The 15,466-nt window shown below is 48.0% G+C and overlaps 1 protein-coding gene and 1 long non-coding RNA gene across 9 annotated transcripts in view; one reads left to right on the forward strand and one right to left on the reverse strand.

Moving 5' to 3' along the window:
• Positions 1–15,466, forward strand: part of ebf1a (EBF transcription factor 1a) — a 56,200-nt gene that overhangs the window by 5,162 nt on the left and 35,572 nt on the right. For all 8 annotated transcript variants that reach the window (XM_030115340.1, XM_030115332.1, XM_030115349.1 and 5 more), the window contains exon 6: positions 1,569–1,637. In XM_030115340.1, the coding sequence (XP_029971200.1) occupies positions 1,569–1,637 (69 nt within the window). The remainder of the gene's footprint in view (positions 1–1,568; positions 1,638–15,466) is intronic.
• Positions 17–15,125, reverse strand: LOC115405718 (uncharacterized). The gene is made up of 3 exons (XR_003933455.1): positions 15,030–15,125; positions 6,308–6,311; positions 17–30 (listed from the first exon to the last, which is right to left on the reverse strand). It is a non-coding gene; the product is annotated as an uncharacterized LOC115405718 (long non-coding RNA).

The raw sequence follows: 15,466 nt of genomic DNA on the forward strand, positions 1-15,466 counted from the left end.
GTGAGCTAAATCAGACCAATCCGCATGCAGCTTTTTTTTTCTTCCTCATCTGACTCTGGGCTTATGCCAAGCTTGAGGTGCTTTATTTATTTATTTATTTATTTTCTAGCTGTGGAGGTGTTTTTCTTCTCCAAAGAACAGACACAAGCAGCTCAGCTAAATAACTATAGGAATCTTATCATTTTCTTTAAAGTGGGTTGGGGAGATGGGCCCTGGCCTATTTCTGTTGTGTGGGTATGTGTCTGTGTATATGTGTGTGTGTGTGTGTGTGTGCGCATCCCTCTCATGTTCAGCTAATTAGGACAAGGAAAAGCTCATTACTCAAACCCATCCTCCTCAGTCTGTGTAATACATGCAGTTTGCTGTGTCCTGACAGTGAGCTATGTGCAGAGGGGGGCAGACTCGAATTACACATAAAGAAACAGACGCGTGCACGCTCACTCAAAAGTAAGCGCGCAAAACTCTCACGGGCCTGTCATGTTCACGGTCAATAAAAGCGCTGTGAGAGACAATCGCACAGCGTGGGACTGTCTCTCGCCAGCCAGCCATCGACGTGGAGGATACGGAGGGTTTTTTCTGCATGTGGAAAAATGACTGGCGGCAAAGTGTGGCCACTTCCTGGTTATCACACGAGGCAATTTAGACCACTTGTTTTCATATGCTGCAGGAAACGGTCGAGATCAGAAATCTGATCTGGCTCTCCAAGCCTCCTGTCCTGAGGGACCCGAGAAAGTAGGGGGAGGGTCAATCTCTCTCTTTCTGTATCCCACCGTCCCTTGCCCGCCCCGGTGTCTCTCTCGCTCTCCTCCCACACACATACAGTGGGCGCACACACGTTGTCAGGTACACACCGACATGCAAACACCGAGACGAGCAGACAGGGGAGTAAAAGGTAGACGCCGAGATAGTTTTGTGGGGGGGGTCTGACGGGGGGTGTTGATGGCACACACAACACACTGGTACATTGTGCTGCAGTCAAATGATTCAGAAAGGACTCGTCACATCAGTATGCAACCCCCTTCTACCCAGCATGCACTACTCCCCAGGTCCAGTGGGACCACTCTGTGACCCACTTCTGAGAGAGAGAAGGAGCGAGAGAGAGCGAGAGAGAGGCGGGATAGAGGGAGGGGACGAGCAGCGAGGAAAAATAGAGAACATAAGATGTCTGGTTGTGTGATGTCTGACAGAAATGGAGCTAACCTGAGCCCTGCAGGCTAATTCAAGTTTTTATCCAGCCCCATTCAAGCTCGCGTCTCTCTCCTCCCAAACTTCACCCAAAATCGCACTGCTGATCCCACCACACCGCAGCCTCAGAGCCCCGGTCTTACCCAGACAAGCCAAACAGAAATCCAACTCTGTGCTTGTTCTTGAACTCTATGAAAAGTCTCACGCCCTTTTTACTCCATTTTCCCCGTTCTTTGTGTGCTCATCTGACTTCCTCTGCCTCTTTGAGCTTTCCCGTATCATGCTCTTTCTGTTGTTCACATCTCGGTGACTAACACTGCCTCCCCTCCTCCTCCTCCTCCTCCTCTCTCGCCCCCCCCCCCCCCCCCCCCCTCCCGTTACAGTCGATGCTGTGATAAGAAGAGCTGTGGCAACAGGAATGAGACCCCATCAGACCCTGTCATCATCGACAGGTAAGCAAACTTCGCCCTTTCACCTCAGCCGACGTGACGCTGCTCCGCAAGTACGAGCGCAGCAAACACGGCGGGCTGAGAACAGGAGCCGTGTGCCAAATCTGCAGCCTGCCGATGTGCCACAAACATCTAATAAAACTCACAACTATGAAGAGATCACGCTAAATGTTCTGTGAAGACAGCAGATGAAAGCTGAAAGTGGTTTTGGTGAAAAAAAAATAAAAAAATCCAACCTGCAGGCCCAATAAAGCAGGCCACAGGTTGTTTTTCAGCAACCATAATTGACTGTGTAAGCGAAAAATGTGCGAACAGCTTTAAATCATATTCCTGTGTGTCTGTGCGTGTGTGTGGTGTGTGTGTGTGTGTGTGTGTGTGTGTAGTGGAGGAGCAATCACAGAGAAGCTGAGCTTCCCTTCAACTGTGGTCAAACAGTGTTTGTGTGGTTGTGCTGATGATTTTGCCAACGAGTAGTTTGGGTCGTAGTTTCAGCCTCGCGTGTGTGTTTTTGTGGATAAATCTTCGGGGTCGGGGGTGGTGCTGAAGTTTGTTGGCTGCTCACACACACACACACACACACACACACACACACACACACACACACACACACACACGTGCACACACTTTTCATTGAGTGTGCGCCTTTCTCCTGCTGTCATAAACTACCTCTGACCAGTGCAGCAGCTCGGGTGATTTACAGGCTATCTGGAAAAAAAAGAAAAGCGCTGAAGATTTACTGTGCCGCCTCAGCTGTGTGTGTGTGTGTGTGTTTGTGGCACAGGGTTTTACACTCAGTGTTAGGGAAAGTGTTTGTTTACACTTGTACCGCTCTTCAAGTTAACGGATTAAAGGGGATTACTTCAGCGCCGAGATCACAATACTTTTTTTTTGAGATTAAAAACTTGCACGTCCACACATCTGCATCGTCAGACAGAATGAAGTGTATTGCAGGCTATTTTATGTCTGATTTGAATTTGTCACATTTGTGTGAGTGTTAATGAGTCAGTGACCTGTGCTATCTGATGAACACAGCTGTCCTCCTCTCACTGCAGCTCTGTCAAAAGCTGCTCTTTACCTGTATGTGTGTGTGTGTGTGTGTGTGTGTGTGTACATCTATGCGTGCACGCGTTTGTGCGTGCGTGCGCCACCCTCGTTCCGCTCCAGTGAAGCGGAAGGCCTCACCTCAGCGCTCCCTGAGACAGCTGCACCCCACCACGTGGCCTCAGACAACACGCCTGCCCATCACTCTGTGCCATATTTCTGATTTTTGTTTTCCTGTGTGGATACTTGTTGAATTTCTCATCTGCGCTCTCCGTCGCCTCGCCTCTTCGCGGGCGCCGTCCCGCCTCGGCACAGTTAAACTTTTCCCTCCGCTTTGCCGTACTTTTTGAGCGCGGCCACCATTGCGGGGCGGGCGGATTTCTCTCGCGAACAGCTTTCCCACACCGAGCATGTGTTGCGGCCGCTCGCTGGCGGTATTCCCCTGACACCCGATGGCTCAGGTGTGAGGGCAGCATTAACGAACAACAAATTAGAACAGGGGGAGGGAAAACAACAGCAATATCTCCGTTTTCCTCTCCAGCGCACACTCTTTCTGGACAGAAAAATAGGTCAGGTGAGAGGAGCGTGGCTGGGGAGGGAGGGGGTGTCGGCTAGTTTTAAAGGGGTGGGCTGGGGGGGGGGGGGAATAAGGAGAGGTGGGTTTATACGTTTTCTCATTTAGTACCAATATATTCTTGGCAATTGTAATAATCAGGGATTCATAAACAAACAAACAACTGTGAGGCTGAAACTGACTCAATTACCATGAGTTCCCCTCCTTCAAATTCATAAAGAAATACCATCAGCAGCCCCTCTCCACCCTTGAAGTTATTTAGTTCGTTAAATAAGGGCTCGTTAGCCCTCTGCTGTTTCGCAGAGATGATTAGATTTTACAGCCCTAATTAGCTGGGCTAGCTCTAACTCTTCTGGAAGAGTAATGGGTCTGATTGCCTAATTAGCTCTCTCTCGTTAAGACGGGAGAAACAGGCCACTGCAGCAAAACCGCAGGAATGAGGAAAAATAAAGTCAGCTAATGAGAAACTTATTTGATTGTTAGGAGAACAAATCTGGTACAGTGTGGATCGGCAGCGCTGAGGGTACTGTACTCGCTCGCCGAGAGAATCTCTCTCGCTCCCCTCTTTATCTCGCCTCCCCCCTGGTTAAAACACAATTTGTTTGAGCTTAAAAGCATCCATGAGGAGCAATATGATTCAGATTTTAATTATGAAGCATATTTGTTTGGGCTGTGATGACAAAAAACATTTGCCACAGACTCCCCTGTTCTGTTTTAGCTTAGGACTTTTGTGGCTGCGGCAGCAGTCGTTTTGAGGGGTTCTGTTGTCATGTCTGACAGCCTCTGTTCTTCTGCCATCTGATCCCAGGCAGACAGTAGTGATCGTGAAAACAGACACATTTTATGAATTTAACCATCAAGGCGGTGAGTTCTTGGAAATTGTGAAAAGGCCTTGGCATGACATGCTGTCTCTGTGTTTGACACTGGACAGGGGAAGCAGCTGAAAGGTGAGACGGTCCCGTGCGTCTCCTCCCCAGGGAAACATGTGTGGTCTACTTTAGCCTCTTACAGAGGCAGGATAATATGAGGGGAGCCCTTAACCCCCCAACCTCCACTTCCACTTCTCTGCACCGCTCCTGGTTAGCATGGGGTTAATCATATACAGCCACTGCATACGATCAGTCTATCATCGAGCCTGGATGGGCCTCAAATCAGAAACACATTTCCCTCCCACCAGTTTGCACCTTTGCCATCTTTCTGCATAGTTTATCTGAAAAGCGGTTCTCAGAGAACTATTTTGGTGTGGTGCGACGATGCAACTGAGGACAAATCCATCAACCCGACTTGCAATGGGGGTATGACTGTCCCTCCAGCACCGTGTGTCCTCTCCTGCCTCCCGCCACCTGTGTCCCGTGGCCCTTTTCCCTGCTGGTCCAGCTCCCACAGGCCTGCCGCAGAGTGTCCCCAAGGCGGGGGCAGCCTCTCTGGAGGGCGGATAGAAGCGCTCTGCGACCAGAGATAAGAATCCGCTGGTTGGCCCTGCTCAGGCCATGATCACCCATCGCTCACAGCGCTTGGAGGGGTGTCAGGTTTACATGCACAGACAATGTTATTTCAGGTTTATTGCTGTTTTCGAGTGTGTGTGTGTGTGTGTGTGTGTGTGTGTGTGTGTGTGTGTGTGTGTGTGTTTGCATTTGCACACACTCCTGCAACCTGCTGTTGATGTGGCCCATTTCCTTGCAAGCGCGTCTGCGTTTGTGTATCCGCATCAGTGTTGCTTATTTCCCCAGGAGTGAGTGTGTGTGTTGATAGAGGCCATTTCCTGACGAGTGTGTGTTTGTGTGTGTGTGTGTGTGTGTCTTGAGTGAAGAATGTCGGGCAGGAAGCGCTCCTCCCGGGGAGGGTGATGTCATGGCCGACGGTTTCCTGTTCCCTGAGCTGATGAAATGGCGTGACTCTCAGCGCCATGGTGGGTAGCTAGCGCTCCCGAACCAGGTTTTGTTTAACCTCGTTGGCCTCGCCGGATCAGTTTTGCCACCGCATTCGCTCTCCGATCGCCATCCTGACTGTAGCGTTTTCTTGTCTTAGCGTACTGCTTGTTTGCTACTGTGCCTCTGTGGGGGAACCCCCTCATTGTTTTGGTTGTTATGTTTGGATGCACTTCCTGGGGTGAGAGGTCATGTGTTGCCTTGGCTGGGCTAACGTGCACTAGTGAATAATGTATGTCATTGACTTTATGTCAGCCTTGCCAGCCCCCCAAGCAGAGCCCACCCATGTTTAATTCATCCATCTCATTTGTGTGTGTGTGTGTGTGTTTGAGTGTGCATGCGCGCATGTGCACGTGCGCCTGCAAATATGTGTGCGTGTGTCATTTAGAGGCCCAGTCTGCACCTGTCCAGCCATTAGCCCCCTTCTCATTTGCATTTGATGCTAATGCGGTTTACTGGCAGAGCCTTCCGTCCCCTTTGCTTAGTTTCATTTTCATATCCATAACTGTGTTGGTGAGAAGGTGAAAGCACCCTTACAGTGCAGCTATTCTACATTCAGGCCTGCTTCTGAATGGGCGGACTTACAGACGTCAAAATTACTGCGCTATTCACTATTTCCTTATCTTTTGCTCATCTCGTCAGATCTCTGATGTAATTTCCACCGCTGTCTAATTTTTACACATAAATGGCGTCCTATTGTGTTTCTGACCACCTATCAGTGTTTAGACATTTCCCTTTAAGACAAAGAGAGGTTAGAGTCATGAGACCCTGAGGGTGACACTGCTTTTACTTGGAGGATTACTCCATCTGCTTTGTACCCTTTTCTTTTACCTCGTCTGATCTTCTTTTAGCTTGATTTGGTGCCTTTGGGGGCCGGGGGGGGGGGGGGGGGGGGGGGGGGCATTGTACCCGTCTTTAGAAGATTTTGTTTCCTTGTTGCTGTTGATGTGTTGTTTCTTTTCGTGCAGCCTTATGGGGGACAGCCGTGTTAGATGTTATGGAAGGCTTTGAGAAGGACTGGCCCTGAGCTGCTTGTGGTGTTTGAGCAGGGCTCAGGGGCAAAGAGGCAGAGTTGCTGGCTCATCGATATGCAGGCAGAACTCCCCTCCCTCAGGTGCTAACTACCTCACAAATCTGCCTCACACACACCATAAGAACCCCACCACACACACACACACACGCACGTGCACACACAGGCGCAGATGCAGCTCTCACCCCAAGATAAACTCGCAGTCAGTACACAAATACATATGCAGACACACGCATGCCCAGTTACAAGAATCCACAGGCGTGCAGAATTATAGCACACACACACACACACACACACACACACACACACACACACACATAAACATACAGATGCACGCTGACCTGCAGCTTTCTGCATCTGTTTGGTTGTGTTCGTTTTCTGTTTTTTTTTTTTCTTTCTTTCCCCCCTCTGTGCTGGTGTCTCCACCCCCCCCTCCCAGCGTTGGAGGAAAGCGTGTCCCCAGGGGAAGGACGGCTGTGCTGATTGACAGCAGGGAGTTTGGAGGTCGAGGAGCCTCTAAAACAGCGCTGCCTCTTTTCTTTCTCATCCGAACCTTCGGCTCCCTCTCTCCCAAACAACTGGCTCGCTTTCATTTGCAAACACCCCACAAAAAGGAATTAACACATAATATCTGGGTTTGTTTTGTGCTCGTCAGTTGGAATATCAAATTAACGCAAGCAGTCTAATTTTTTGTGGTAAGGAAACAATTGGGAACATTTTTGGAAATACGATTTTTTTTTTTTTCCAATTTTTAATAACACTTTATTTTGTGCGTGTTGTTTACTTCTTTCCCCCAATAAACTCGGCATAGCAGCATTCACACTTTATTGCGTAGTTAAAATAATTCTCTCCAGCTAAACGCAGGTAAAAGTGAGTTTATTAGGACAAATTATCGTAATTTACAAACGTAATAGCAGGAGAAGTTCTGGGTTTCATGAGGTTTTTTTTTTTTTTTTTTTTTTTTTTTTTTTTGGCTGGAGCTACTGTAAATAGCTCAACTGTTGCTGTATGTTCTCTGCAAACTGCTTTGTCATTACTGCCTGACATTCCCTGCTTGACCTGGCCGCTCTCCTTGGTTGTTCCCTCTGCCTTTGTGTCAGTGTTTGCTCTGTCCCAGAATGAAGGGGTTTGGCCGGCCAGCGCTGACCCAAATGAGTAGCGTCCTACTTCTCTGCGAGCTATTTAAGACTTTTTTGGTGTTGGAAATTGCAGGTTAGAGAGAGAGAGAGAGAGAGAGAGAGAGAGAGAGAGAGAGAGAGAGAGAGAGAGAGAGAGAGAGAGAGAGAGAGAGAGAGAGAGAACGGGAGTTAAATAGAATGGAGATATATTTACCATGTGAGAGGTCTCACGTGTGACCGTGCGCGGCGCTGCGAGTGAGGAAAGAGTAACGTTTTCCAGGATTTAGTCCGTGACTCGCCCTAGAAGATGCGCTCAATTTGCTTTTCAAATGAGGCGTGAAGAGCACGAGTGTGTGCCTCTCGCTGTGACGCTATACATTTGGACGTGCATGGCTATGTGTGTGTGTGTGTGTGTGTGCGGCGGACGCGGGGCTTTGTTTTCTCGGCGCTCTGATGTGTGTGGACAGTCTCGCACGCGGCCCACTAAGTGCTCTCTCACAGCCAATGTGTTACACGGCTGCCTGTGTTGCCACTCTTAATTGAATAGACACACCAGCCCCTCTCGGTGAAGGATACTCAGGGATCCTCTCGTAGCGGTGTGTGTGTGTGCGCACGCGCGCGTGTGTGTCATTGAGCAGCGTCGCTTCGAGCTGTCCCGGTCTCAGCCCTGACCGATGAATCATTGTTTACCGATCATTTCTGGTAAGCCAGAACACAGACGCCGTGCTCCATGCCAACTTCACATCCTCCCCGACCTGGCGCTTCACTTCCCAGCAGCCAGTTCCCATCCCTGCCACCGACTCGGCCGTTTCACCTCAGCGCCGCGGCCCAGGATGCACGTCCAGGTGTCCAGGATGAAGCGCTCGTGACCTGCTGTGCCAAAGCAAGACGTATAGTCTGTTGATTGTTTTCCATCAATCTGTCCAGGAAGAATGGATCGCTGGCCAGGCGCTGTGCACGGCGCTGTGCACGGCGCTCTCAGTTTCACATGTCACAATGGAAGGAAAGCCTGCACGGCATGGGGGAGCCGGGGAGGGGGAGATATGCGGGGCGATAGTGGCGCTGAAAGTCTGCCACAAACTTATGCCATTTAAATCCTATTTTAGTGTCCACCAGATTTTCTTCTTCCGTTCTGAAATGTCTTCAGTAACGTAAAAACAAACTCCACGTTTTTTTTTGTCACCACATCATTGTCTCCAGTTTGAACCTTTTCATATCTATATGAGTTTTGTGACATTGAGCACGACTAATTTCAGCTGTGGTGTTAAGAAAAAATAAAGGCATCTTCAAGGGAGTGTCTGAGCTGTAATTAAACATAAAGCAGAGACATCAACATGCAGAAAACTATGGTCAACAGCATGGTTCCATCAAAGGCGCGATATATTCTCATATTCCTAATATATTCTTTTTGCTTTGCATTAATCACCACCAAATGAGACCTAAGCACATGTCACTGTTCCACTTCAAAAAGCGGAGCTGGATTTAAAGGCCTTTGTTTGTGTTTATGTAACTCATGAGGGGAGACAAAGTAAGGCGTCGGCAATCGACTGAGACACTTTGTTGTTTTACACCGCCTCACCCCCTTTATGTGTGCGCTGCTAATGTTGTTTGTTTGTTTACCGAGTGGCTTGACCTCGCTGAGAGGAATGTTCACTCGTTTCCTTTTTCTTCTGCGTCTCCCTCCCTGCTTGCGTCTGATTCTTCTCCATCCACGTGTCTTCTCGTCTTCCTCCTTTCTCTTGCTCTATCTCTCTGCCCCTCAGTCTATGTCTCTTTTTCTTTGGTCCTCCCACTCAAAAACTCCAGATTTAACTCTGAGGATTTTTTGGTTAATCACACTTGGAATCTTCCCCCCCCCGTGTTTGAACGCTCTTCCTCGGCAGCGCGCTCTTCCTCCAGCTCGGCGCGCAGCGCGTGGAGAGAGTCGCGCTAATTATCCCGGTTATTGGCTTCTCCGGCGCGGGAGCTGTGATTTACATGAGGTGACATTCAGTTCAAACACACAGACCTTTGCAACCTTTTTCTGGAAAACAATTAACAGCGCTGCTTTCTCCTCTGCCTCTCTCCTGTACCCTCTTTTTTCTCGCACTACACAGGCTCCCTCCCTCTTCCTCTGGCTATTGTCTTCGCACAAACAGAGAAGATTTACTGCCAAAAGAATGAGGGGTGTGTGAGGTGTGTGACAGGCAAAATTGTTGGTGTATTTTCTGTGGCAAGTGATTACTCGCTTGTCAACTTACAGTTATTCTTTTGGGCTGCTGCTCAGAGAGGAGTTTGAAGAAGCTTTTCAGTGAAATGAACATGGATGAGGCATTACCTTGAGTTTTCTTAAACATCTTTCTAACCTTCTCATTACTGGGGTGCCTGGATTTATTTTGAATTCTTTAGATCTGTCAAAGAAATGAGTGCTTCTGCTCCTTTTCTCAAGATAACTTTCAATACCTTCAGTATCACTGTGCTCTTGGAGAAGTTCCCCGGGTTAGGTCCCACAGCGGTGAACAGGTGACAGGTGAAGCGCCTGATCAAGGCCCTTAACCTTAATTGTTCAGGTTGTGTCAGGAATTGTGCTCGGCATAAAACTTTTATCAGATCAAAAATGCAGATCTGCTGTAACGACCACCCTGTGTTGCAAATGTCTGGCACACTGTCCGGAGTTGGATGGTCTGGAGAGATGACCGTCATGAATAGTATAATGGCACAAAGCTCGATTTCTCTGCTTTGTGGTCGTTTTGGAATGTTCTTTATACCACAAACAGTCTAGGAATCCTGATGATGAGAAATACTCTTGTTAAGAGTTGAATGTGTCACATTTGTAGGAACAAGAACCGAGTCTGCGCCTCTTTTCTGTGTTTCCACTCGCAACCCAAGAAACTTCAACCTGCCCTCTCTTTAATATGCACACACACACACACACACACACACACACACACACTCGCACACACACGCAGCCCACACAGGCACATTCAAGCACAAAGACTAACTTACAAGCGTGCCGTTAATGAAGCGCGTCTCTCTTCTGTCATGACGCCCATGTTAGCATGACAAGATGTTTACACACACAATCACGGCGCCGCCTCTGATGTGGGCCGGGATGAAAGAGAGATGAGAGGAGAGGGAAAAAGAGGAGGCAGAGACGTGATAGTGAGCACCGGCTATGGGCTGCTTTTCTCTGTTTGACAGGAGGACAGCTGTAACAGTACCCCACTGAGAGCCGAACGTGAGGCAGAGAGATAGACAGACAGACAACAGAGAGGGAGATGTACCTGCAGGAAAATATTATGAAAAGGAAAGACTTCTTTTCCTTTTTTTTTTTCTTTTTTTTTTTTTTTTGTTCCTGCAGAGGACTTCTCTGAACTCAACCACATCCTCCAATCTAGAGGAAAACAATTAGATCCACCCGCTTCCCCTTGTCCCGCAGTGTAGATTACAAATGAGCAAACCTGGCATTTATCACATTACTACAAACATTTATTAAAGCCAGTTCCCCTCTAAAGCTGCAGAGATAACAGTGGGTAATTGCAGAGACTGGCTCTATTAGTTAAGTATGCCTAATGTCACTGCCTCAGAGCATTAATGGACGCCGTAGTATTATGTTCCTGCGCTCATTACCACCCCACTCCCCTTCAAACACACACACACACACACACACACACACACACACACACACACACACACACACACACACACACACACACACACACACTAACCGTCTCCCCCTTCCACTGACCCTGCAGCAGGAGTCTGTGCCACTCTAATGAGAAATGGAAAACACTACTCCGCAAGCTCCAAGACACACATACACATGTGCATGGACACACGCACGTGCACGTGCTCACACACACATACGACGGGAGACATTACATGGGGGACAGAGGGGTACAACACTATAATCACACTCGCCCAGGGAAACAATTGTGCCGTTATCAGAGTGATCACATTATAAAAGTTTAATAAACACCAAACGGCCTAATGGTGAATTAGCCTGCATCTGCCCTGTGTTGTGCCGGGCGATAATTAGTGATTTAACAGAGACAAACAAATGTTTTTAGCCACAGTTTGCCGAAGCTTTTCCACAGTCCGCAGATTTTTAGTCAGACATAAATTATTGTGTTTGTCTAAAATTAAAGGAACGTGAAAGAGGTTTAGTGCGTGTGTGTGTGTGTGTGTGTGTGTGTGTGTGTGTGTGTGTGTGTGTGTGTGTGTGTGTGTGTGTGTGTGTGTGTGTGCGTCAGTGTGTGATCTTGATTCTGTGACACCAGAAGTCACACTCTGCAGACAGTCGCACAAACACTGAACCACTGAGAGGAGAGTTTGGCTCGAGCCCCAGTCTGGTTTTCTAAGTGGTACTTGAGATGTGTATGGAGAGAGGCGTACTGGTGCTTGAGATCATTGAGGAGGAGGAGGAGGAGGAGGAGGAGAGAATGAAGGGGGAGGGACAAAAGAAACAGGAAGAGACGTTCGTGAATGACATGGAATAAGGACACGAGGAGGGGAAAACAACTTCTTCTTTCTCATGGGCAGAAAGCAGCTGTGCGCCTCGTTTGGCGCCAGCGAATGTGTGTGTTTGTGCGTGCGTGTGCGTATTTGCATGGCTGCATGCATGGCAGGGTTGTAAAATCGATGACAATTCATAATTTGCGATCACAAGGACCTATCACTTTTTGTCGAGCCTCCATCTTCATTCATCAATATTGCATCAAGACCCAGCCTCTCAGTGTGAGAGAGCAGGGGGGCGAGAGAACGGCGGAGGAGGGAGAATATGGCTTTGGCCCAGCGCGTGTGTGTGTGTGTGTGAGTGTGTGTGTGTGTGTAGTGGGGGGCTTTCAGAGAAGGGTGGAGGAGGAGGGCATCTGCTGAGGTTGTAGAAAACATTGCTTCCAGCATACACAAATGTGCAGACGCATGCCCACCTTGTGTGTGTGTTGTGTGCGTGCATGGATGCACACGTGCGTCCACATCTGTCCGGCTGCTTTTGTTTGTGCGTATTGTGTGTGTGTGTGTGCATGCTTGCCAGCTGAGTGACAGCTTAGTATTGATCTGCGGGAGGCCCCGGTGTCATTAGACCCAGTATGGACCAGCAGGCACACGTGGAGGTCAGGGCACAGAGTTTGTGCATGTGTGAGTGTGATTGAGTGTGTCTTCGTGTGTGTGTGTGTGTGTGTGTGTGTGTGTGTGTGTGTGTGTGTGTAGGACTGTGGGACCGAGTGTTCAGTAGTGACAGGCTCAAGCCTCTGAAAGAAAATCAATCGTGTCATAAGAGGAAGGTTTCCTCCAGCCTCCTTCTCCCTCCTTCTTCCCTCCTACTCCTCCTCTTCTTTCTGTCCTTCCTCCTCTCTCCTCTTCTTCCTTTTAACTCCCCTCATCTGGGAGGTCACCCACAGAACCTCCATTTATACATTTACCCCCTTTTCGCTCATTGCTTCTCAGCCACACACACGGCGGCAGCAGTGCTGGGTCAGGATAGGGTGCTGCGTGTGTGTGTGTGTGTGTGTGTGTGTGTGTGTGTGTGTGTGTGTGTGTGTGTGTCTGTGTGGATCAATTCGAGGGGTTATCCTGGCAAAAAACGGAGCCATTAGTGACAGGACTGATCCTGGTTCAGCCCTCATTAACTAAAAGGGCATGCGGACTGTTTGTCCAGATAAAGGAAATGACCCCAAACCAGAGCCAATTAACTCAGAGGGCAAGAAACTCGCCGTTCCATTGGCATGCATTTTTTATATTTACTTTGTGTAATTTTTTTTCTTTTTATTGTGTGTGTGTGTGGCAGAAGTTTGAATCAAAAATACTTTCTTTTATTGTAAATATAAGCTGTCCTTCAGTTATTTATCATGAGGCATGAGCGTGCACACACACACACACACACACGCAGACACACACACACACAGAGGGCAAGCATCCACCTGTTCTCCTCTCTCCTCTCTTGCCTGAGGGGACGAGTATGGTAGATAACAGTTTGAGTGGGCCTGCTGCAAAACACTAATCAGACCTAACACTGCCTAATTAGCACAGAGTCCACTGATTGGCTTACAGCAATAATTAACACAGGTGAGAATAATTAGCTCCCCATAGACCTGTTTGTGCGTGCGTGTGTGCGTGTGTGTGTGTAAGTGTGTGTGTGTGTGTGTGTGAAGGATGTTATTATGCAGTCTTGGTCCCCAGTGAGACTGAGGAGGCAGAGAGAAGAATCAAACTCATTACTGAAACCAGGCCAACCTGTGTTAGGTGCTCTGCTTTCCCACACCCAGAGAATTAGCCACAGAGATCCACCTCCCGTCTCTCCTCCTTTCTCTCCGTCTGTGTGTGTGTCTGTGTGTGTGTGTGTGTGTGTGTGTGTGTGTGTGTGTGTGTGTGTTGGACTTTCTCTCTTTTCTTCTTCACCCTCTTCCTCTTTCTACTCCTTTTTCCTAACAGCTTCCCTTTTTCCTGATGACTCAAGGTGCGTTTGAGGAATCTCACCGCTAGGTGAACCTGCTAAGATAAGATGAAACGCAGGCGCAGGGCATCTTTCCACCATATTTCCCGTCTCTCTGGTGGTCCTCTTCTCTCTTTCATCCTTCACCCAAGCCTCCTTCACATTCTTTTCAGAATAGCGAGACCAAAAATACGATGGAAAAAGACACCAACACGGGCTGTCTGTCTTTCTCTTGATCACACAGTATTTCCCTCTCTGTGACATTGTATATTCCAAAACCTTATTGTTACACCCTGTATATACAAAACAGTAAGGCAACGCTTCACAATTAGCTTTCCCAGACAGAAAAAAGAAAACCAGAAAGAATTGGGGGGGAAAGACAAAGAAAACAGGGGACATTGTTTTGCTGGAAAACTGGCCTTCGTTCATCAGTCTGAATAGCAGCATGGTGTCCTCCATCTCACTCTCCCTGGTTATTTTTACCAAAGTGCTGCGTCTTTGATCAAGCCAACATCACAGAGGAGAAGACGAGCACGCAGACATTGAGAGGGGGTTAATATTGGAACACAATTGACGGCTTGTCACTTTTAGCTCCGAGGCACCAACATCGCCGCGTAGTTAGGTAGAGGGAGGTAGAGGGGGGTAACACACACACACACACACACTCGCACACCTCCGAGAGATTTTTTTTTTGTGCACTAAATAAATAACAAGCAACGATGTAAATTGGTGTTTTCCTGGAGTGTGCGGCTGCTCCTGGGATGTATTTTTCATGTCAAGACATTTTACAGCGGTTTACGAACGCGGGATGTACGGATAATGAATTTAACCCTCCAGACTGCACGTAAACACACACAAACATGCAGTTTTGCTCTCATGCATACATGCAGCAAGAGGCTCCGGCTGTTTACCTGACCACAGGTGCACCAAAGCATTAATATGAGGCAAAGTCAGGCTGATTCCCGCCTCCGTCTTCCATTCTGCACGATCATCCTCCACCCACCAGGACGCAGGGAGGTGCCAAGGGCAACATCAGCCTATAACTATAAACTGGTAGAGACACAGTAGGAGAGGGAAGCTCATTGTTGGCTGACTGATCTCCACTCTCTCGCTGACAAGACTCCCGTGTTTGTCAGATTTGTTTTTTTGTTTTTTTGTTTTTTTTTTGTTCTGTTCGCTTGAGGTAAACACTTGCCTCTCATAACAGGCAGCGACTAGCTCTGTCACACCGACGCTGTCAACACAACGCTCGCCAGCACCGCAACTCCGAGCCACACCGACACACACAAAACACGGGACATTGTATATATGAGCGAAACGGATGTACTCAGAGGCAGCTTCAATGCAAGTAAGAGCTGTTAAAGCCGTGTTTATGGGGGGAATTTGCATAGTATTCATAGCGCTTTCACACGCAAACACACGCAGTTGTAAACTGCTCTTTTCTACCATGGATACTCAATATGCCTTCCTGAGGAAAAAAAAAATAAAATGAAAGAAGGTTGATTGAGGCAAAACAAGGAAGGCTGTTTTTTTTTTTTTCATATTTCCTGTTTCAATAATTAATATGCATGAGTTTTATGGCCGCTTAAGATGCGATCAATTATTCATTAACAGCATGTTAATTGCATCCACAGTCGTGAATATTTAACCAAACACTAAATCAATGGGGTCGAATGAGCAGCAATATGGACATTTTATAAGCTGTGCCAAAAATTAGGTTAGGCTTTAA

The sequence above is a fragment of the Salarias fasciatus genome, chromosome 2 (assembly GCF_902148845.1).
Source record: "Salarias fasciatus chromosome 2, fSalaFa1.1, whole genome shotgun sequence".
NCBI classification, from domain to species: Eukaryota; Metazoa; Chordata; class Actinopteri; order Blenniiformes; family Blenniidae; genus Salarias; species Salarias fasciatus.